We start from the raw sequence: 21,622 nt of genomic DNA, 5'->3' as shown, positions 1-21,622 counted from the left end.
TCAGGTTTATGGGTATTTTAGGTTGAAACCTTGATATTACTTGAGTTTTATGTTTAAGGTTTCCTGATATTAAAAGCCTTTGTGCTGGACCGTAAAAGTGACTCCTGAATTCCACCTGCTAAAGTGAAAGATATGAGTGTGGGTGGGAAATGATGTTGCAAGGAGAACATGGGCTGATAGGAGTAAAACTATAGCAGTTACTACATATTGGAGCTTTGTACAACTGCTCTAGTTTGATTGCAGTCGCTGTGACTAAGCACTTCCACTCTACGGTGCTACCTTCTTGTTTGTGCATATTTGTAATGTATATATGTTCAAATTTCCAGTAGTTTGTTCACAAATTTCCTTTAAATTTAGCAATTGGCTTAATGCTAGGTCCTTCTACATGCAAGCCATGAAAGGGGTTACCAACCCGATCCATCACTTCTGTGTAGCAGCGTGCGGCAGGGTTATGGAATGAATTGTTACTGCTGAAATTGACTCATTTACTTTTCTGCGGGGGCGCAAGCATTCTTAATTAATTTGCATGCGTATCCTCCTACTTGCTGATTTTTTCTATGGGAGCAGACCACCAATCCCGCCTGAGCTTTGTACCCTGTGATTCAGGAGGTTGCTGACTTACAATGATGCTGGCACCCACTTTTGCTGTCAGAAGTGCCAGTAAACTGTGTTTTAACTCCTTTCAGGTATTTATTATAGTCCACTATGTTAAAGCACTCATTTCTGTCAAGCACAGACCTGCCCAGGACCTCTCAATTTATGTTCTTTTAGAGCAAGAACTGTCAGAAGATTTTAATATTTGCTTGTATTTTATGACTTGTATGTAGTGCCTATCACTTGGTTATCTCAAATGTGCAATATAAGTTAAGTCTTATATTATACTGTGTGACAGCCTTTGCATGAAAGTATGTTGGAATTGTAGTTCAGCTTTAGATCAGCTGAAGGAGAAGTCTGTCCAATAAGAGCGTAGTAAGGGTAAATTGGTACTGATTACTATCAACCCGTGTGACCTGGAAAAGATGCATTTGATCAGTTTCTTGTGAAGCCTGACTGTGAACAGACCCAACACATGCTAGTTAATAAAATGCAGTTTCACATTTTGACTCAGAAATTTTAAGTATGAGTACATTTATTAAGGTTTTGAGTACATGCGGATGTAAACAGTGACAAATATTGTGCAAAGGTGAAACGCCCTTTAATTGGTGCATGCACAAGAAAGTGGTTTGTCTGGCCGGACTAGAGACATATTTTGCTATAAATGTAGCATACTCCTGACAGTGCATCCCAACAATTGTTTAATCCCTGTTCTTTCCATGATGTGGTAACCTTACTATTTTCTTATATGAATATCAATCCATAGGGAAAGAGAGACAGAATGAGAGAGAGAGAAGTAAACAGGGCACACTCTAGGTCAAAATGCATTTGTTTGTATAAAGTGTGTTTTTATAAAATCCTCTGTTTTTTTACAGATTGTGTGTACGTCAACAGTTCTGGTTTACAGTGTAATGCACATTTAGGAGACTTTTAAAATGGCTGGGTGTCTGCGCCATTTTACCTCTGTGGGAGATGACACAAAAAAAAAGGCATGGAAGGAAGAAGATGTAGAAGTGGCACATGAAGAAGAACCAAAGAATACTCCCCACCCGTTTATAGCCTCATACAGTTTTAGGGGAGCCCTTAAATGGCTTTTTAGCTCCCACAAATTTCAGGTATAGTAAGATTTTCAAGTTTAAAACCAAGTTGAAATCACAGTTCAGAATTGTTCATACCTGTGGACCCCATCTCATTCAGTTTGCATTGGGTCACTAAAACATACAGGCAAGTTAATTGACTCCTGATGATACTAACTGCGGTTATATTCGGATGTTTTGTATTGATGCTCCCCTTTGTACATATTTCAAAACATTGTCGTAGCAGCCATTCAGCCTTAGTTCACTGCAAATCACATGCTCATTGTTCATTAGGCTGGGTTTTAAATGAAAACTAATGAAATACCCCTGATCAATGTAGGTCTCTATATAAATATATTGTATAAAACAGCTCACATGTTAAACTTTGCCTCATCTATATAAACATTTTTCATAAAAATATACTTTTTTGGTAGTATGTGCCATTGGGTAATCCTAAATAGAAAAAAAGACTAAGGGCTGCCTTTTAGGATCAACAAGAGCACACACATGTTAGGTCACATGAGCCAATGAATGGACAGAGCTCTGTCTTTTACTCCCACACTACTTCCTCTTATAGTTAGAGCTACATTATTTCCTGTCAGGTGATCTCTGAGGGAGCACACAGACCATGACAAAATAGTGGCTCAAGATGAAGAAGGGCAATATTGACTAATATATATATTCCAGTTTGGTAAGATTCTTTAATAGGCCACTTAATTATATAAACTATCTGTTGGTTAGGACTAGTGCTACATGGAGCAGATTCTCTGCCTGCGGATAAACTTTGGCCAAGAATCTGCAAGTTGTGACTGTTCCAGAAGCATTGCTTTGGTCCGGGTGCAGGCAGACGCAGTGTATTTCAGTACAACACTGCATACTTGAGCAGTTTCCTGCTAAAATATGCGGATAAACACAAGCCAAGGATCTGCCCCTATGCTTGAAGAATCTGAAAGTTTTGCCTGCACCGAGAAGCACTGCTTCAACCATGCAGGACCCAATCTGCAGCTATTGATTTTGTTTTTAAATGGCTGCTCGCTCCAACGAAATATCTTCCTTCTTCTACCCCCACCAGCCATCGGGACCTTTCTACAAATCCATGCTTGAAATTTCAGTACATTTTTTGCTTTTATAGATATTCTTGTTGTTTTCTATGTGTACAGAATAATCAACATTTGTTATTGAATGGCACCCTGCATTGGTGAACCTGCTACCTCAGGGTAATGCTCACCTATCCATTAAAGTAGATTAAAAGGAGGGTGCCAAAATGTTAGGCACCCCCAGTGATTGCAGTTGCTTACCTTATACCCTGGGCTGGTGCTCCTGTTAGGAGAAAACTGCACCAGCCTGGGGTAGCTTTGAGCCAGCGATTCTCATCATTCTTCTGTCTCTGTGCTGTTTGCACATGTGCAGTAGAGCAAAAGCCAAACTTTAACAAGAAAGTCATCATTTTGACCCTACTGTGCATGTGTTGCCCCAGGATTCTGAAGAGCAAAGACAGACAGAAGAGTATTGCTGTCTCACAACTACCCCGGGCTGGTGCGGTTTTCTCCTAACAGGAGCACCAGCCCAGGGTATAAGGTAAGTTCTTACAATTACTGGGGGGGCTAACATTTTGGCACCCCCAGTGACTGTACCTTTCCTCCTACTTGTTAAAGTATCTTGTACTGCTGCAAGGAATAATAATAATAATAACAATAATAATAATATATAATTATATAATAATAATATATAATAATAATAAAAAAAGTGTCTGAAAAATGCAGTGGGGACCAATAAATCTAATTATATCTGGTGGTCCACAGTCACAGCAACCTGACTGTGCTTCTTAGACAGTTGGCCTTGTATTTTGATCAGGTTAAGCAAAAAAGAAAATGTCATGCCTAAGGTATTAGATTCTGGTGTGTATATGAATATTAAAATCCTGTCTGTGTCGCTTTAAGAAATAACTGTGGCTGTGAATGAGAATCAAATTTGCACCTTCTGAATCACAATATGGGCTCAGACAGGGAACAAATACTGGGGCGAGGTTAACCCTGCCTATAACAAACCATTGTGAGAAACTAGCTAAAGAATTCCTCATTAGCTTAGGCATATTTGCATAACATTGACCAATATCACATTGCAACAACCTTTTTACAGGAAAAAAAATTAAGTAATTCTGCTCATTTGCTCTGTGTTACAATCCTTCATACAAGTCTCAACACAGGTCAGCCTTGTCAGCATATAGGAAGAAAAGTAAGGTTTTAAACTTCAGTCATGTGGCCTTGCCTTGATTATTATTTACCTCCTGAAGGAGAGCAAGATTTTTTGGCATTAGTTATATGTCACAAAATAGTGCAGACTCACTGCAATCCCTTGTGTTGCCTGTAATGTATCTGTGAATCACATTGCAAAAATGATGAAATGCCTTATAAGTTTGTAATTTCCTTGATGTAATCTTGTTCCCTTTTTAAAATATTGGTTTATTGACACCATTCCTGTGGCACCAGCCCTAATAAAATTCAGGTGTTTTTTTTGCCATTTACTGTTTTAGATTGGTTTATAAAGACTAGAGCTGCCATTTACTACGGTGGGGCATTTATCAAGGATATTCTTAACCACGAATAGTATTTATTTATTAAAGGAAAAATCAGCAATAAAGTTGCCAGAAAAAAATTGGCAAACAAAAGCTGGTGCGGTGGAATAGAAGTCAGTGGGAATTGTCTCTAAAAATGTTATAAAAATGTTATAAAATGTTATTAAAACATTTGAGTTTTTTAGCCTTATTGAAAATGAATTGAACAATGTCATTGGCATAAGTTTTGTCACAGTTATTTTTCGCGGCCATGTTTTTTTTTTCACAAACTCAAGCCTGCCCCATAATGTAGGGCTGGGTACTACAAAAATGGTAAAAACCTCCACTATAGTTTGGTGTTTAGTTCTTTACATGTTTGTTACTGAGAAGACTAACTACAACATCCAACATGGAGTACTTGCTACAACATCTAACATGTAGTACTTGCTACAACATCCAACATGTAGTACTTGCTACAACATCCAACATGTAGTACTTGCTACAACATCCAACATGTAGTACTTGCTACAACATCCAACATGTAGTACTTGCTACAACATCCAACATGTAGTACTTGCTACAACATCCAACATGTAGTACTTGCTACAACATCCAACATGTAGTACTTGCTACAACATCCAACATGTAGTACTTGCTACAACATCCAACACGTAGTACTAGCTACAACATCCTTTTAAAAATGTCCATCATGGCCATGGGGCCAAGGCAGTGGCTCCAGGTGCAGTCACATGGTTAGGCTGATTCAGGCATAGGGGCTGACTCTCAGCCTGCTTAAACTGAAAAGGTTTGATAATGCTGACTGTGATAATGCTGACTGTGATAATGCTGGCTTAGAGTATAACAACGTTTCATACAGAAAATGAAGTGTTTGACGCACAATATACAGGAACCCTTGTTTTGGTGCTTCTAGGAAACATTTAGTTCCAAACTATTTGCTGTGTAACAAATGAATTCCCATTCTCACTTTTTTACTTACAGATTGTGATTATTTGCCTTGTAATCCTCGATGCATTATTTGTGCTTGTCGAGGTTCTTCTGGATCTGGAGCTGTTAGCCGAAAAAGTTGACCACATTATACCTGAGGTAAAGTGCCAGTTGTGTGTCCATCTGTGGTGTTTGTTGTCAAAAAGCAAATGTCCTCTATGTATGTTTGTGGGTTTTTCTTTCCTGCACAAAATAATGTTTTTCACCCATTCTTTCTGCATTGTTTGAGTTAAATATTGCTAGTGCTGCCATTTTCATACAAATCCTGTTGCTAACAGTGCTGTGCCCGTGGGAGCAGTTGTTTCTGGAAAGCCTATATTGGCTTTTTGGCCCTTAAAGAGAGACCCTGCACAGAGTAGCAAACCGACCTCCCACCCTGCCATGTCCTCCCGCCCAGTCGCCTATAAATCCCTGCTCCTGCTGGCTTTCCTACTTGGGAGCTGTTGTGGAGAGCAGATTTACATGCAAAATGGAGGAAGCAGCCTCTGCCGTCCTGGTCCCCCCTCCACCCTGTGACTGCGGGGTCTGCTTCCTCCATTTTGCATGTAAATCTGCGCTCCATGCCAGCTGCCAGGTAGGAGAGCAGCCTGGGATTCATAGGCAAGTGGGCAGGAGGCAAGGTCAGTTTGCTACTTTGTGCAGGGTCCCTCTGAGTTATGCCACTGTCTATAGCTACTTATTTAAAATAAATGTTAAATATATAAGGAGTAATATATCCCTTATTGTAAACTATATAGTGAATAACATACCCCCTGTTGTAAAATATAAGGATATAATAAGTCACAGAGGCATTCCATGACCATATAAAGTCACAAGTTACAACAGGTGGCACATTGTTTATTATAATACACAAGTTTTGCTGAGTCATGTGACTGAAATTACATCACTTAGCACTGATTATTATACCCAGCCTTTAGCCTTGTGCTTTTATACAGTCATGTAATTCCTTGCTGACTTATATCCTTATTCAATAATATCCTTTTACTATAGGGGGTACATTAATAACTAAATCAATTATGCTTAGTGATATAATTGAAACTATATATAAAAAAAAATATATAAAGAAAATATAACAGCATACCCCATGTTGTAAAATATCTTGCACAGCTTGTGTGCAGTAAATCAGGCACATTGCAGTAGTAGGTGTTCATTCCAGGCCCCTTTGCATTTGCCTTTGCACCTTGCCTGCAATTCATCAAATCAGACTGACCAGTGGATTGGTGATAGGTGCAAGTTGCAAGGAGCTTGTATAGGTGACAGTACCATTGTGACACAATTACCCTGCAATTTTGCACTTGATGAATGATAAATGAGACTTCATGTCTGATATGTCTGATAATGATGTTAGAGTTGAAGTATTTTTCCTGGAGACAACAGTACATGATTTCCATCCTAATCCTTTTTTATTTTTTTTTCAGATATTTCACTATCTGAGCATTTCTGTCTTGAGCTTCTTTATTTTGGAAATTGCTGGTAAATTGTATGCCTTTCGCCTTGAGTTCTTTCATCACAAATTTGAAGTGTTTGACGCAGCCATCGTTGTGATCTCCTTTATCATTGACATTGTCTATATATCTCGGGAAGATATTTTCAATGCCGTGGGGCTACTGATACTGCTTCGGCTTTGGAGAGTGGCAAGAATTGTGAATGGTAAATATGATTTAACTATACCAACATGTTACCCCAAAGCTGGTTTACTACAAATTCATGCATTTCACTGAAACCTTGAGTACTGAAACCTACCTGTTCTACATTATGTCCTATAAACAGCTATTTCTGCAATTTAAAAGATGGCATCAGTCACATTTAAGTGATGCTGATTTTGCATTTACATACTACGCTGGCAGCAAGTGAATTTTGTATATATCTAGATACTGGAGTTACTATTCAGAAACCAAACTGCAAGCTTTCATGGCTTGCAATTTGGTTTTACTCACATTTTTGGCTGTGAGCTGTAAGCCTAGCATGTTTGAGCACCTGGCAAAGGTGACACTGGAATGTGCACAACCCTTTCACATCATACTTGACAGAACGCCTCTTTTGGTGAAAACTGATTCTGACTCGATAGGCAGCAGGAAGAAGTCTGAATATTATGCTGCCTATCCAAGCAGAGAGTAGTTCCTCATGCACAAAGAAACATGCCTACATGCACATTCCCATGGCCATGGCTCACCAGAGATTCCTTTGCTTCTGGGGCCTTATACAACTTCCAACTTAAAAACTTCCTCTTTGGTCACAAGAGTGTTCAAAGATGGCAGCTCCCTACAAATTTAGGTAACATATTGGTACCTTCTCCATCAAGGAAAAGTGGTATAATAAAATGCTTACATTCACTAAAAAAAAACACTGTCACACCAGTGCAATATTTAAATCAGGAATGCACTTGCAGTACAGTGGATATGAAGGACATCTTTCAGAGGGCAGAACATACCATTTCACTCTCAGTTATCTATAACCCAGGAATAGAAAAGCAGAAAGCAGATTTTCTCAGCCAGAAGCAGGTAAACCCAGTAACATGGGCTATCAAATAATGTGAGCCTGGGGAATGCAAGAGATTGACATAAAACATTTAACAACAAACTCTCCTCTTCCCTTTGACAATGCTTATTAGGTGCCCCAGCCATTCCATGTCAGCTTTCTTTACAAGAGAGAGGAAATACCTAAGCATGACCATGTTGCACTGTGTTGTTAGATGATATTGTCATGCCTCCCTCTCCCAGCTTGTCCAGATTTTGTGCTCCAGAGATGCCTGCCATCATCCAGCACTTCATATGATGTTATTTTAAGTGGACATTTGTAGGAAGTGATATATCTTAGTGTCATCAAAACTTTCCAGGTGGTCAAATTATCATGGCAATGTATCAATATCCTATGACCCTGTAGAATTTTAATTTGGTTTTGAGGGTTCTACAGAAATCTGCATTTGAACCCTCAGGTTTTACTTGGAATATGTGTCCTCCTTACAACTAATAAGTAAGAGCTGTGTTATTCATACACTTTGCTTCGCATCCTCCACAGTCAGAGCAGTGACATTACTTACAGTTAGCCTTGCATTTTACAATTTAATCACCCTTTCTCTGCCCACCTCCTTGTACTATCTTCATGCTTGCTACGCTGCTTCCCCGTCTTAGACATACTCCTTACAATGTCCCATATCCTCGACTTCCTTTTTCTGTCATCTGTGCAGAATCAGCCCCTCTTTCTATACAAATGTGTTTTAAATACAGGCTAAGTAAACCTTCAAGGATTCAAAGCTGAGCTTATCTGTTTATGGAAGGTAAAGTGCAGAAAAAACTGCAGTCAACACAATCAGTGTTTACATTGTACAGTAACTCTACCTTCAGTTTTCTGATGCAGCTCCTTTGGACCATTCCATGGCAACGCTAGGTGTGGTGGCAGCTATCCTGGCACTTAAATATAAGACCTGTGGCACACATACATTTTAATTCCTGCTACTGAGTAGCAGAAATCAAGACAACCCTTTGATAGGCATGGGCTGTTAGTATAGAAAACACAATATAAAGACTATAACTTGTAAACATGTACCTGAAGAAGGTATGTGGCCTGCAACATTGAAGTGTACTGTAATTCATTAAGGGCCGTGACAGACAGGGAGACGTCACAAATCTCCCTTGCCGCGGGCAACTAATCTCCCCGATACGCATCGATTTGCCGAAATCGGCAAAGTTACCTTGGAGGAAACTTCGGCAATTTCGGCGCCGTGTATGCCATCCCACCGGAGATTTACATTCTAGCCGGTGGGATGGCATATAAGGGAGATTAGTCGCCTGTGGCAAGGGAGATTTGTCACGGGCAACTAATCTACCCGTCTGTCATGCCCCTTAGGTTAAATCTTGCTAACCTATAACATATCTGACAAATTATAAAATGTTTAATGCTTTTTGAAAACTCCAATAGGTATAATTGTGTCGGTCAAGACCCAAGCAGAGGATAAGATTCATAGGTTGAAAGAAAACCAAGAGTCATTGCTTGAGAAAGTCGCACACCTGGAGCAGCAGTGTGCCCAACAGGTAACACAAGGCAAAAGGGGGAATAACAGCAAAACATAGCTCACTATTCTTTATTTTGTGTCTACACATTTTTCTCTTCATGGTTATCTTCCTTGCTAAATGTAAACTCCATTAACCAGGGAAACACCATAATAAAAGCCCTCTTGATGCTATGCAGTCTTAAAACATGAACATGACCAGAGAAATCATAATCATTCTGTTTCTCTTTTCTGCTGCTTTGACATAGAAAGAGTTTAGCTTCAGGAACACTATATCTTTGCTGTTGGTACTTTCTTCCTCTCAGTGTTATCTTTTTCTGTGATTTCAGGAACAAGAGATTGTCAGACTTCAGACGTTACTGCAGCAGCACAATGTATTTCCTGCTTCCTAAGGCAGGGTTGTCTCCTCGACTTTAGCTGCAGCCATGGCATTTGGTTTGGGACCTTACAGTAACAGTTTGTTTAATAACCCGAGTCTAAGTGTTAAATATCAGTAATCATCTTTATTACAAAAGTAGATAAATACATTCATTTTTACACATTTACAGAAGTTTTTAAAAAATTGTTAAAACAAAACAAAAATGTGAATCTTGCAGTCCAGTGTATCAGTTCTTGGTAGGTGCTTCAGATATCAAAAGCCTGTGGGGGTAAAAAAAAAAAAAAAAAAAAAAAAAAGAAGTGCTCAAACGTGCATTTACTTATTACATTTGAAACATTTATTGCAGCAGCATTATACATGTATACAGCATCAGACTAGGGTGTGTTAGGCCCTACTCTTGGGCTGCCACCCCAGAAGCCCCCGCTGATGGACCAGCCAACCCCCTGAGCAGGCATGCTTATACTAAACTTTGCCGCAGTTGGTCACTGTTGGAGCGCCAGTGCTTCTAATTGGGGTCTGTGGGCCCCACAGGGTGTCCCGCCAGCCCAGTCCAACCCTGCATGTATAAGGGTAATGGCTCAAGGAGCCCTTTCAGTTTTAAGTAACTCAAAACTTTAAAGGCACAGTTTTTTGCTACTGAAAAATGCAACACTTAAAGTGCCTGTAACAGTTCCATCTGCCACTACTCTTAAGGATGGTGAGAATAGAAAGGATACATCACTCCCGTAACCAGAATTTTTTTTTTTTTTTTTCACAACTGGGGCGATTCTTGTCCTACAAGAATTAGCTGGTTTGCTCACATCTGTGTTTGCAGCAACAGTGGAATATGGCACATTATTCTGGGAGTATGCATTTTTGTGCAGAAATCTGCTCAGTTTGTCTGCACACACTGATGCAGTGCCTCTCAGTGCAGGCACAGAAGACCAGCAGATTGGCCGATTAAACGCTGGCTGAGAATCAGCTCCGTGTGATTCTCTTAGCCCCTAAGGCTTCTGCTTCTGATGCCTTAATTTCCCAGTCTATTCATTTTTACTCCACAGAATCTACAGAGAGTTATTCTATAATAGCCTGTTCTATGTTTCATCTGTTTCCACCTGCATATACCAGTAAGCACAACAATACACTCTTCTTTCCATAGGACTTTGCCTGTCATGATTTGAAATGTGCAATTTCCAGATTTGTGTTATTAACCATTTTGTTTGCTTGTTTGTTTATATTTTGTTCTGTGAAAAAGTTGGAACTTTATTAAATACATTTTAGAATGTTACAGTAGAGGGCAATTCTTTGTGAAATATTTAGGCATGTAAAACAATTCTTTCCCCTGCTTAAAATTGCTGACAGGCATCAGAAAGCTTTGTTTTTTTTTCTACAGACTATTAATTCCTCATGTACCATTTCCTTCATCTAATAAAAGCAGACTGAGCAGTTAGCATGGGTCTGCAGTGCTCACTTTGCCCACCAAACATGTGTCCTCCATGTTTTCCACACAACCCTTCACCCATTCTCTTCCCTCTCATTCTCCATTAGTCTGTAGCACTATGCTCCCCTCCTCTCACCTCCCTCACCTGTGGGTTCCCATGCTTTATCCATAGGTGCTTCCTCACCCTAAAAATACATAAAGGGCTAACTATAGGACTGATAATTACTTAGGTCTAAGCACTAAAGATGGATAGAAGGCTGTGCTATCTGGAGATTATAAAAGAAGAGTGCTGAAATATGGCAAATTGGAGGACAAAGAAGAACAGATGAAGTTGAGTAAATGTGCATGGAAAAAATGTTGCATGATTGAGCTCTGAGAGGATATGCCCATGGAGGGCAATTATTTGGGGAGAGGATGTCCTAAAATGTACTTCAGATAGGCCTGCCTTTCATAGTGATCTGTTTCCCCCAAACTGACACATCTAAGTTTACAATAAGCGGTGTGTTTGGGCATGTATGTCTGCACTTTCTGCTGATATAACATGAGACCAAGGCAGGGGGTAGTGGGCATTTATTTGGAGTGGTGGGTGAGAGTAAGTAAGTGTGGTCATTAACAGGTTAAGGCAGGTGGTATATTCCTGCACATCTCATGTGATAATAATCACAGAAGTTCAATCGCAGCAGTACAGTTTGTGATACCAGATCAAACATTCTGGAGGCATGACAAGGAGGCAAAATGCAAAAACCTTAAAGCTTTTCTAGGAACCTGGGATTAAATATAATAAGGGGACCTGTCACCCCAAGAAGTAATTCCAAATTATTTTCTATTGGGTTTGTCAAGCAAAATAAACTTTTTATATTAAGTAAATTTTATGCCATGCTTCCTTTAGTTTTGGAATTCACAATCTCACCCTGCAGGCACCAATTTGTGAATACTGTTATTAAAGGAGAAGGAAAGGTCTAATCTCTGGGGTGCACAAATGTTAAGCACCCCCCAGTCGTACCCTGGGCCAGTGCTCCTGTTAGGAGAAAACCTCTTCCTTCTTCTGCCTTTGCGCCACTTGTGCACGTGCAGTAGAGTGAAAGCAAAACTTAAACAAAAAGCCGGCTTTTTCTCTTTACTGCACATGCGCCTGCCCCAGGATTCTGTAGACGGAAGAACTTGCATCTTTCTGCTAATTGTAATCACTTACCTGATACCCCAGGCCAGTGCTTCAATCACTGGGGGAGGGGTGCCTAACATTTGGCACTCCCCAGTGATAGTAACTTTACTTCTCCTGTAAGACAAGTTTTGTATCACCCCAAAATATTGTGAATATGCCAGAATGGGGGAATTGATGCCAAATCCAATGATCCACAATATAGGCAATGAGAAGAAAGGGAGAGCAGTGACATCCAGGAAGTTCAGAATGGAAAGTGAAAGTAATTGCCTGCCCCACCTTTAATGCCATGAAGAAGAGGTAGGCAATATATGATTGACAGCTCAGATTTTGAAATACCTTTGTAACAGGTATGGAAGTTTTTTAATTAAAAAAAAAAAAGAATTAGGGTTGTCTTGGTGACAGGTCCCCTTTAAAAGCTTTCAGTCACATCTGTAGAAGTCATTTAATCCTAATTAATTATTTACAGAACAGTGAAATATTTGCTAAGTGGAAACTAGCTTCCAACAAATGTTACCTGACTCATTTTATACAAAAGGGCGGAAGAAATCAAAGGGCAGTGTGGCATCAATGGTTGGGGGAGCTTTGTAACCAGGTTGTGCAGGCGCAGACACATCGAGGAAGGTGACCGAGGTAGAGATTTGCAGCACATTTCCACTTCCTGAATTAGTATTCTGTGAAGAAAAGACACGCTTATGTGTGATTTGGGAATTAATAGTGCTATATTAGTGTGTAGTTTATAGGTCACACTACACTATACCAAAATAGCTTCAAAGGACAAGACAGTTTTACGTACTAATAAGGGCTCTGGCACACGGGGAGATTAGTCGCCCGTGAACAGGGAGTTTTGCCGCGGGCGACTAATCTCCCCGTGTGCCAGAGCCCTTATTAGTACGTAAAACTGTCTTGTCCTTTGAAGCTATATCTCCCCGAGTTGCCATCCCCTGCCATCCCACCGGCGAACATGTAAGTCGCCGGCGGGATGGCAGACGCGGCGGCGCGATTTCGCGCAAATCGCCGAAAAAGACTCGCGAGGCTTTCGCGACTAATCTCCCCGTGTGCCAGAGCCCTAAATGATCCAGCTGGTGGTGTGAACAAGGCTTTAACTAAATTATATAAGGTGCTGTCCAGTTTTATATGGATAGTCAAATACCATTTATCCATTTGCATCCTGAACATATCCTATAGGATATGGGGGGGGCAGCTGACTAAAAAAAAAAAATGAATTTGGTCATACATGCCACAATTTAATAGGGTAGTTTGACTTCTTTCAGTCAAACAATCCAAATGTCTGTGAAGGTATGCTAAGTCTTAGGCTGATGCCACACGTGGCGTAGGGCTGATATTTTGGGCAAGCGGAAAAACGCTTGGCGAAAATTCAGCCCTACGCCTGCTACTTGTGCCTGCACTCGAATGAATGAGATACGCTCGGGTGCAGACACATGTAGCCGATATACGCATGAAAATGCGTGAGAATGCAAAGTCTCGCATTTTCATGCGTATATTGGCTACATGTGCCTGCACCCAAGCGTATTCCATTCATTCGGGTGCAGGCACAAGTAGCAGGCGTAGGGCTGAATTTTCGCCAAGCGTTTTTCCGCTTGCTGAAAATATCAGCCCTATGCCACGTGTGGCATCAGCCTTACTGCAAAGGGTCAGCCTGTGTATGGCAATCTTTAAGGAAAAGCTTTAAGATGAACTCTTAGTTAGTCTATGGCAGGGACATCAATGGGGGTACAAGGGCAACTGAGGCCCCACTGCAGAGATTGAAAAAATCATAAACCATAGGTTGCTGAAGGAATAGGGCTTGTGGGTGGGGTTTGTAATTGGGGAGTGGCCAGGGCAGATTAGAGTTAGGGCCCCATATTAACAGGTGGTAGGGTCCACCACCAAAGGGGGCCCAGGTGAATATTGGGTTAATAATTTGGGCCAGGGTGACTATCTGTACAGCTGGCCATATAGTAGTGAATGAATCCAGATAAATGTGTCAGTAGTTTTAGGGTGACAAGCGATCCTACCATTACGGATTACTCAAGGCATTAGTGGTCATTTACTAAGTGCAGGGCAGGGAACAAAGTGTAAAACTGACAGAATCACTTTGCACCCTGCCCAGTACTGCTCTAAATTTCCACAGGTCTCCAAAATGGATTGCACAGACCTGCATTCTACCTTGAATACAGCCTTGCCTGCTTTTGGCACTAGGTGCACAGCAAGACCCCAGACACAAGTGCTTTTTTTAAAAAAAAATATATTATATTAAACGCTATGGTCTAATTTTAGGACAACATTAACTTTATAGGCTCTGACTAAGTGCAGAATATAAGTCCTCTATTTATGTTTAGTAAATAGTTATTTCTTTGTGCAAAAAAAAGAGCTACATAGTACCTACCTGGACAAAAGCATATGTTATCTTTTCCGTAACATTAACAATCTGAGCTTGAGGATTTACCAGAGATCCATATTTTGTCCATCTCACTTCTAAGTCTAATGAAACTGGGATTTTGCAATCAGCCTTTGGTGAAAAACAAATATTAAGAAATTCAGCGATGTGAATATGTAGCAATAAAAAAAAAAACCATAAGAAAACACTGAGCTAAAACAGTTGAAGCTTTTCACACATCCAGTCTACATGTCTCCTGCATTTAAATTCTATTATGAGTCCAGGATGCTGGGAAGGATCCTGATTGGGCATCTCAGCTCTGTAACATTTTTCTTTTATTATTTCCTTTTTCTCTGTAATAATAAAACAGTACCTAGTAATTGATCCCAACTAAGATATAATTAATCCTTACTGGAGGCAAAACAGCCCTATTGGGTTTAATGTTTTAGTGATTTTTTAGCAGACTTACAATTATGGTGATCTAAATTACAGAAAGACCCCCTTATTCATAGAACCCCAGGTTAGAGCCATGTGCGGACTAATTTTTTTAAAACCCAGACCCCCAATCCGGACCCGTGGCCTGAAATCAAAACCCGCATTTTAACCAGCATGGACCTGCTACCCAACCCTCAACTGCCTTATCCGCAACCTGTTCCGTGACCCGCTTGACAACCATTAAACAGGGAGTTTTATTGCTGCAGACCGGAAGTGATATCTGAAATGGAGGGGGGGGGGGAAATGAGAAAAAAAAGTTTTAAAGTGTCTAAAAGGAGTAAAATATAGATAATGTAAGAAATATAGATAAGACCCGCATCTATATTTGCATCTGAAAAGCCTACCCGCAACCCGCGGGGTGCCTGCTTTTTCTGCAGGTATCCCACGAGAACCCAACCACTGCAGGACTCTACCCCAGGTCCCACACATTCTGGATAACAGGTCCTATACCTGTAAAAAAGATATTTTTTGCAGTGTTATAAATGATTGGAATTGTTTTATGTGTTTGGCTGCTTTATATACCATTATCTATACTTCTGACTGTGACTGCAAACATGTTTGGTGCAAAAACGGAAGTACAGAACGTTACCGTTGCGCTTTGTGGTAATGTAGAAGTGACAACAGTAATTGGTACCCAGTCCAGAACATTCTGTGGCTGAGAATTCCCAAAGGATGCCACATACTCGGGAAACTGTTGCCCTCTCAGCACATTCAAGATGGCAGTTGCTGCAACTTGACATGGTACAGGATACCTGGGGAAATAATCACATAATTACAATTATTCTCTAGTCCATACTGTATAGCAGAGGCCCCCAGATCCTGCTGATCTACAATTACAGAAATCAGTTAGTGGGGAAAGCTTTGCAGTGTCACAGATTATTTTCAGTGCAATAAGCCGCTGTACCTTTCCTAAACCAAACCTGCAAAAATACTATTTATATATACATACACATACATACATATATACACACACACACATATATATATATATATACACTTTATTATGACGAGGAGTACGGCCACAGATCAGTAACCACACATGCGCTGGCATGAAACAACCTGCTGGTAACTCAAATGCAAATCCTTCATCTTTCACTTCCTTTTTACTATGAAAATGTGAGGCAAAGGGGATACAGGAAACATTATAGACTGATGTATGTATCAGTCCAGGCTACATGGTTCCTGGGTGCATTATATTCTGGTTAAATATGGTTGCATATAAACTGGCTACATTTTCAGTGACTTTTATTGAGGCTTATCTGATGTATCTGTAACGGGGTGTTTCATTAAAAAAGGAGAGAATTCTTGCACATATTGCACCCAATTTACCCACCCATGTGCTGGGCTACATCAGGCTGATCTTACTGGTGCTGGGTCTGAAGGGGCTCAGTTAGCAGCTTTTATCAGCCCATGTTTGGCCAGCTTTAGTTTTTAGAACAAGATTCATTAAGTCATATTCAAGTTGTAGCACATTTATAGCTTTCATTCCCTAGTGTTAATATTACTGCTTAACCATGCCCAAATCATATAAGGTTTAAGGCAGCTCTGCTATTATACAGTGTTTGAGTTACTTACTGCAGTTTACAGCCGGATACCATGTTGTACCCAAACAGCACTGCTGCCCTGTTGCCTTCTTCTGTTAGACAGTTTTGGCCAGCTGAGCTTCGTAGAATAGTTAGTTGGGCAAACCTGTTTGTGTTCTGAATAATGCCTGATTTATACAACTGTTAAGAAATATATATATATTATGAATACACAAAGGAATACACGTATTTAGATCTATTCATTTTAAGCTCTTCATTTAGCTCTATTCATTTTAAGAACAGACCTGGCAAAGCTCTAAACTGCGCCATGTGTTTAGTGCCTATTGGTAATAAATTATTAGGCCCAACTACATCTATAATTTGTTTTCTAATTTAAGTTAATTTAACTGGATTTGTACACCACATTGGAAAAGCATACTGGCCACATACCTGCTTCACTGCCAAAAGGATACTGACTGACCCTTGATGTGGCTTGATAATAAAATCTAGTAGGCAGTGGGCCTACACAGGCCAACCAGGAACGGTATTTGACCAATTTGGCCCATAGGCTGAACAAGCAGATTCTGTTTGAGGGGCCATATATGGCAAGCTTGTCTCTCTGCTGTACACAATTTTATTGTTACACACACACACACACATATATATATATATATATATATATATATATATATATATATATATATATATATATATATATATATATTTGGGCTGTTTTTTGCTCTAGTCCTCTAGTTTTCTAATATAGATGCATATTCATTATAGTAGTTAGACAGTTGGGTCCGTGCCACAAGAAAAGGATATTGTGGTTCCTTAAAGCCAGCAATGACTGGTAATCCAACTATATAGCCAGGGTTTCCACTGAGAAGAGATGGGAAGGTTCCATCCTGTAATCAATAAAACAATTTCAAAATCAAGTTTAGTTGGATCCAGAGAGATTTGGTATAACCATAATACTGCCTGCCATCATTACCAACTCTCCTTAATTGCATCATTAATGAGCCTATTCCCATCAAAGTGTGATTGGTGAAAATGACTGCCCGCAAGCAGCAACAGCTACTGGGTTAGGTTAATGATTTGTGAGTGGTAGAGAAAAACAAACACTGAATTCCAATTAATCAACAATTATCTTGTATGTAAAGACAAGTGTTGCTGCAGCACAGATTCCATTTGGTCTAAGCAATGATAGGCTGAGCCTATGATATCCAATGTGTGAAAATAAGCAGCAACAAAAGCGAGTAAGGTGGTAGCACTTGATTAATCTGTACAGCCCTACCACTCCCCAAATCATTCACTCACTATTGCCTTTACTATCCTGTGGAATGTTTTAGATTACCTTTTGGCACATCATTATATGCGATAAGCGTATTTTACTGGGACTGAAAATTCATGTGTCAGCTATGTACTGTAATACAGGGCAGAGGCACCACTTGTATAAGGGAAACTGCTTAACATGGCCAATATAACTGTCTCCAGAAAGACAAGTTACAGTAAAAAAAAAATATAGTCACTTGGGTGCAAACATTTTTGTAATTTTATCCTATATATATTAAAGGATAAGGAAAGGCTAATAAAGAGTTAATCTCAAGCTGCAGGCATACCTTCAGTTCTCTCAATAGTGCCCTTAAGTCTCCCCATATTTCTCCCATAGCCTCATAGGAAAAAAAAATGCTGAGCTCTGTAAAAAAAAAGTTCCCATAATGCCTCGCTCCTGCACCAAGACCAAGACCGGTGTACATGCTCAGTTTGTAAGACTATGAGGAAGCTTCCTGCTGATTGGCTAAGATCACACATTCCTAAGGATGGGGGGGGGGGAGTTTTTAGCATTCTTGAGGGAGGGGGAGCAGGAGAGGGGAGAGGGCTGCGTGTCTCTGGCACAGGAAAACAAAAGAGAAAAGAAATCCTGTTTCTTTTGACAGATAAGATAACTTTCTGTGAGTGCTTATGGCTGTATTTACATAGACCTTTCTGATAAAGCTTACTTAGTTTTTACCTTTCCTTCTCCATTGATAATTCTAAATAGAAATATAAAATATGCAAAATAAAATCTTTAAAAAAAAAAAAAATATATATATATATATATATAAGAGCTTTCAATCTTAAAAGTATTATTCAAAGCACAGGACTGATCCGATTTTATATGCACACACTTATACATTCTATATAGTCACTGCAAAAAAAAACAAGAGAATAAAACACACCTGAACAAAAGAAACTTTAAAACTTTGCTGAACTGTTCCCAGAGTAGCGTTAATTACTCCCAATATGAGGAAAGCATTTACAGCTGTAATTGCTCCTTGTTCTGTGTATAGGATCTGGTAACTCCCCTGAAAGGCAAGCATTAGAATTCAGTTTTATTTGCTCTACTTTCATGTTTATAGTGTATAAAGAATCAGTGACGTCCTGATACACTGTCATAAACCGGAGTAACAAATGCTAAGTGAGCAGCCCCTCTTGTACTGGTTATAGGCTGTATTTTTTGCATGTAAATCTGTATGTTCAATGTATACACCCATTTATTATACAGTACTGCAGAAGGTGTTGGCTCTTTATAAATTTGTGTCAACAATAATCATATAAAGGCTTCTGTATCAGACGTGCTGTCATGAAAAATGCTAATACTTTTAAGGGAAATTATACCGACCAGGTATGAACTGTACAATAAAGATTGTGCTCATAGAGTAAAGAAAGCAGGCTTTTATGTCTTAAAGGAACAGTAACACCAAAAAATGAAAGAGCTTTAAAGTAATAAAAATATAATGCACTGTTGCCCTGCACTGGTAAAACTGGTGTGTTTGCTACAGTAACACTACTATAATTTATATAATAAGCTGCTGTGTAGCCCCGGGGGCAGCCATTCAAGCTGGAAAAAAGGAGAAAAGGCACAGGTTACATAGCAGATAACAGATAAGTTCTGTAGAATACAATAGTGTTTTATCTGCTATGTGCCTGTGCCTTTTATTCTTTGAATGGCTGCCTCCATGGCTACATAGCAGCTTATTTATATAAATTATAGTAGACTTTCTGAAGAAAACACACAACTTTTACCAGCGCAGGGCAGCAGCACGTTATATTTTAGTTACTTTTATACTCTTTCATTTTTTGGTGTTACTGTTTTTTACCTTTACCGTTACCTTTAAAGATTGGCGAATCTGTCCAAAACTTGGAAAAGATTAATGAAACGGCAAAAAATTTGCGAAACTCTGAAATGACGTGCAACAATTTTTTTTTTGACGCGTAGCATTTTCAGCCTTTTGCTAATTCTTCGCCGTTACACTAATCTTTTCCAAAAACAATTTTTCCACAACAATTGTTTGTTGAGCGCACCAAATTTTTTCTTGCCGCATTTTTTCACCCGTCTTGCAAAAAATGCGCCAATGGTGAAACACAGAAATTCACCACAAATCCATGCCTGCCAATTATGTCTACAAGTTAAAAATGTAAGTAACATTTTTTTTGTGACCACTAGAGACCATATAAATGTATGCATTGGGAGAAGGCGCAATATATAAGTTCCCACTCATATTAATAAGCATACATATGTAAAAACAACCAAGATTTTTATGTTTGACTTTCTGCAGATAAATAACTACCAACCTTACAGTTTATAAATACAGCTCCCAGAACAAATTCCAAAAATACATTTAAAAGGAGTCGGCAGTTTACAGCCTAATGCATATTTAGACATCCCAACAGAATGCCCAATGTCATATTATACTTAAATTAAGGTAAATCTGTCATAATTTCTAATTATCCTTTCTCCTTGTGGGAACTAGACTGAAAGCCATTTAGGGTGAGTTTTGGGGAGAAGGCCTCTTTGCTTTAGCAGATACTTCTGGAAGACCAGCTTCACAGTGACAGAGCAATATCTGCTGGGAAACATGTAGAATTCATCATTTTTTGCTCCGAATTGATTATCCAGCATAAAGTTCAGAGTGCAGACAGACCCGGGCAGAAGTGCTGTCTGCATGAGTAGTAAGGGTTGCACTCTTAGTGCTCTTGCACTTCTGCCCGGAACCTTAGTAAATTACCCCCTCTGTCATTTACTGATACTGTGGTATATGACATATCCTGTAAGTAAGTAGGGCTATGCTGGAGATAAAGAATTAAAACTACTTTGTAATAAAAATATTTACTTACCCCCAAAACCACATCTTTACAAAGCTCTGTTGTATTGTCCAAAACAGGAACATAATGATCTATGACACTTGGGATAAAGATCCCATCGAGAGACTTCTTCATTATAGACTGTACTGTTATATTAATCTGCAAATGGTAATTGTGTAAATGTTATATTCTCTCCAAGAAGCAAGCATCATTAAAGGAAAAGTAAAGGTACTAATCACTGGGGGGTGCCATATGTCCCAGTGATTGTAATCTCGTACCTTATACCCCAGACTGGTGCTCCTGTTAGGAGAAAACTGTTTTGTCGATCCTTTTCCTTCTTTATTCTCTCTTTGGAATCCCAGGGCCAGCGCATGTGAAGTAGAGTGAAAAGGCCGGCTTTTTTGTTAAAGTTTATCTTTTCACTCTACTGCACATGCACAAGTAGTGTGAAGAAGGAAGAAGAAGGTATACTCTGGCTGCAATATTGAAGTTTTCTCCCTCTCCAGTTCCAAAAACATGCTTATTCACTGATAAAACAGAATGTTGTGTGTGTGTGACTGTGATAGGGACCTTAGACTGTAAGCTTTAATGGCGCAGTGACTGATGTATGCCTGATGTAAAGTGTTGCAGAAAATATCAGCACTACATAAATCAAGCACAGCAATCACTGCTTCATTAAGGATCAAAGGCTAGCTCATATGCTACAGAAGCACACAGCACCAAAAAGATCTGCACTTATACTGCACAGGAACATAATCAAATCTTTTGTACACAGCAGGATTAGCTGGCTGTTGAGAAATGAAGCCACCTGTGTGACCCAAAAAACCCAGCTTATTGTTGTTATTCTGCTGTCTCCCCCATTCTAGTGTGAACAAACATAAAAACAATGTTTTTTTTGGATTT

General features: G+C 39.5%; 2 protein-coding genes across 6 annotated transcripts in view; one reads left to right on the top strand and one right to left on the bottom strand.

Annotated features, from left to right (window-relative positions):
* Window positions 1-11,080, top strand: part of hvcn1 (hydrogen voltage gated channel 1) — a 21,178-nt gene extending 10,098 nt beyond the window's left edge. For 3 of the 4 annotated variants that reach the window (XM_012961072.3, XM_031899208.1, XM_012961069.3), the window contains exons 2-6: window positions 1,470-1,709; window positions 5,224-5,328; window positions 6,648-6,879; window positions 9,148-9,260; window positions 9,568-11,080. In XM_012961072.3, coding sequence (XP_012816526.1) covers window positions 1,530-1,709; window positions 5,224-5,328; window positions 6,648-6,879; window positions 9,148-9,260; window positions 9,568-9,630 — 693 coding nt within the window. In that variant the 5' untranslated portion in view covers window positions 1,470-1,529 and the 3' untranslated portion in view covers window positions 9,631-11,080. 4 annotated transcript variants of the gene reach the window in all.
* Window positions 9,722-21,622, bottom strand: part of tctn1 (tectonic family member 1) — a 25,915-nt gene continuing 14,014 nt past the window's right edge. For both annotated transcript variants that reach the window (XM_031895865.1, NM_001127166.2), the window contains 8 exons: window positions 20,753-20,878; window positions 18,814-18,939; window positions 17,417-17,499; window positions 16,647-16,787; window positions 15,661-15,823; window positions 14,586-14,708; window positions 12,714-12,870; window positions 9,722-9,877 (listed from right to left, as the gene is read on the bottom strand). In XM_031895865.1, the coding sequence (XP_031751725.1) occupies window positions 12,724-12,870; window positions 14,586-14,708; window positions 15,661-15,823; window positions 16,647-16,787; window positions 17,417-17,499; window positions 18,814-18,939; window positions 20,753-20,878 (909 nt within the window). In that variant the 3' untranslated portion in view covers window positions 9,722-9,877; window positions 12,714-12,723. The remainder of the gene's footprint in view (window positions 9,878-12,713; window positions 12,871-14,585; window positions 14,709-15,660; window positions 15,824-16,646; window positions 16,788-17,416; window positions 17,500-18,813; window positions 18,940-20,752; window positions 20,879-21,622) is intronic.

This window comes from Xenopus tropicalis, chromosome 1, assembly GCF_000004195.4.
Source record: "Xenopus tropicalis strain Nigerian chromosome 1, UCB_Xtro_10.0, whole genome shotgun sequence".
In the NCBI taxonomy this organism is placed as follows: Eukaryota; Metazoa; Chordata; class Amphibia; order Anura; family Pipidae; genus Xenopus; species Xenopus tropicalis.
This window is presented reverse-complemented; position numbering and strand designations above follow the sequence as displayed.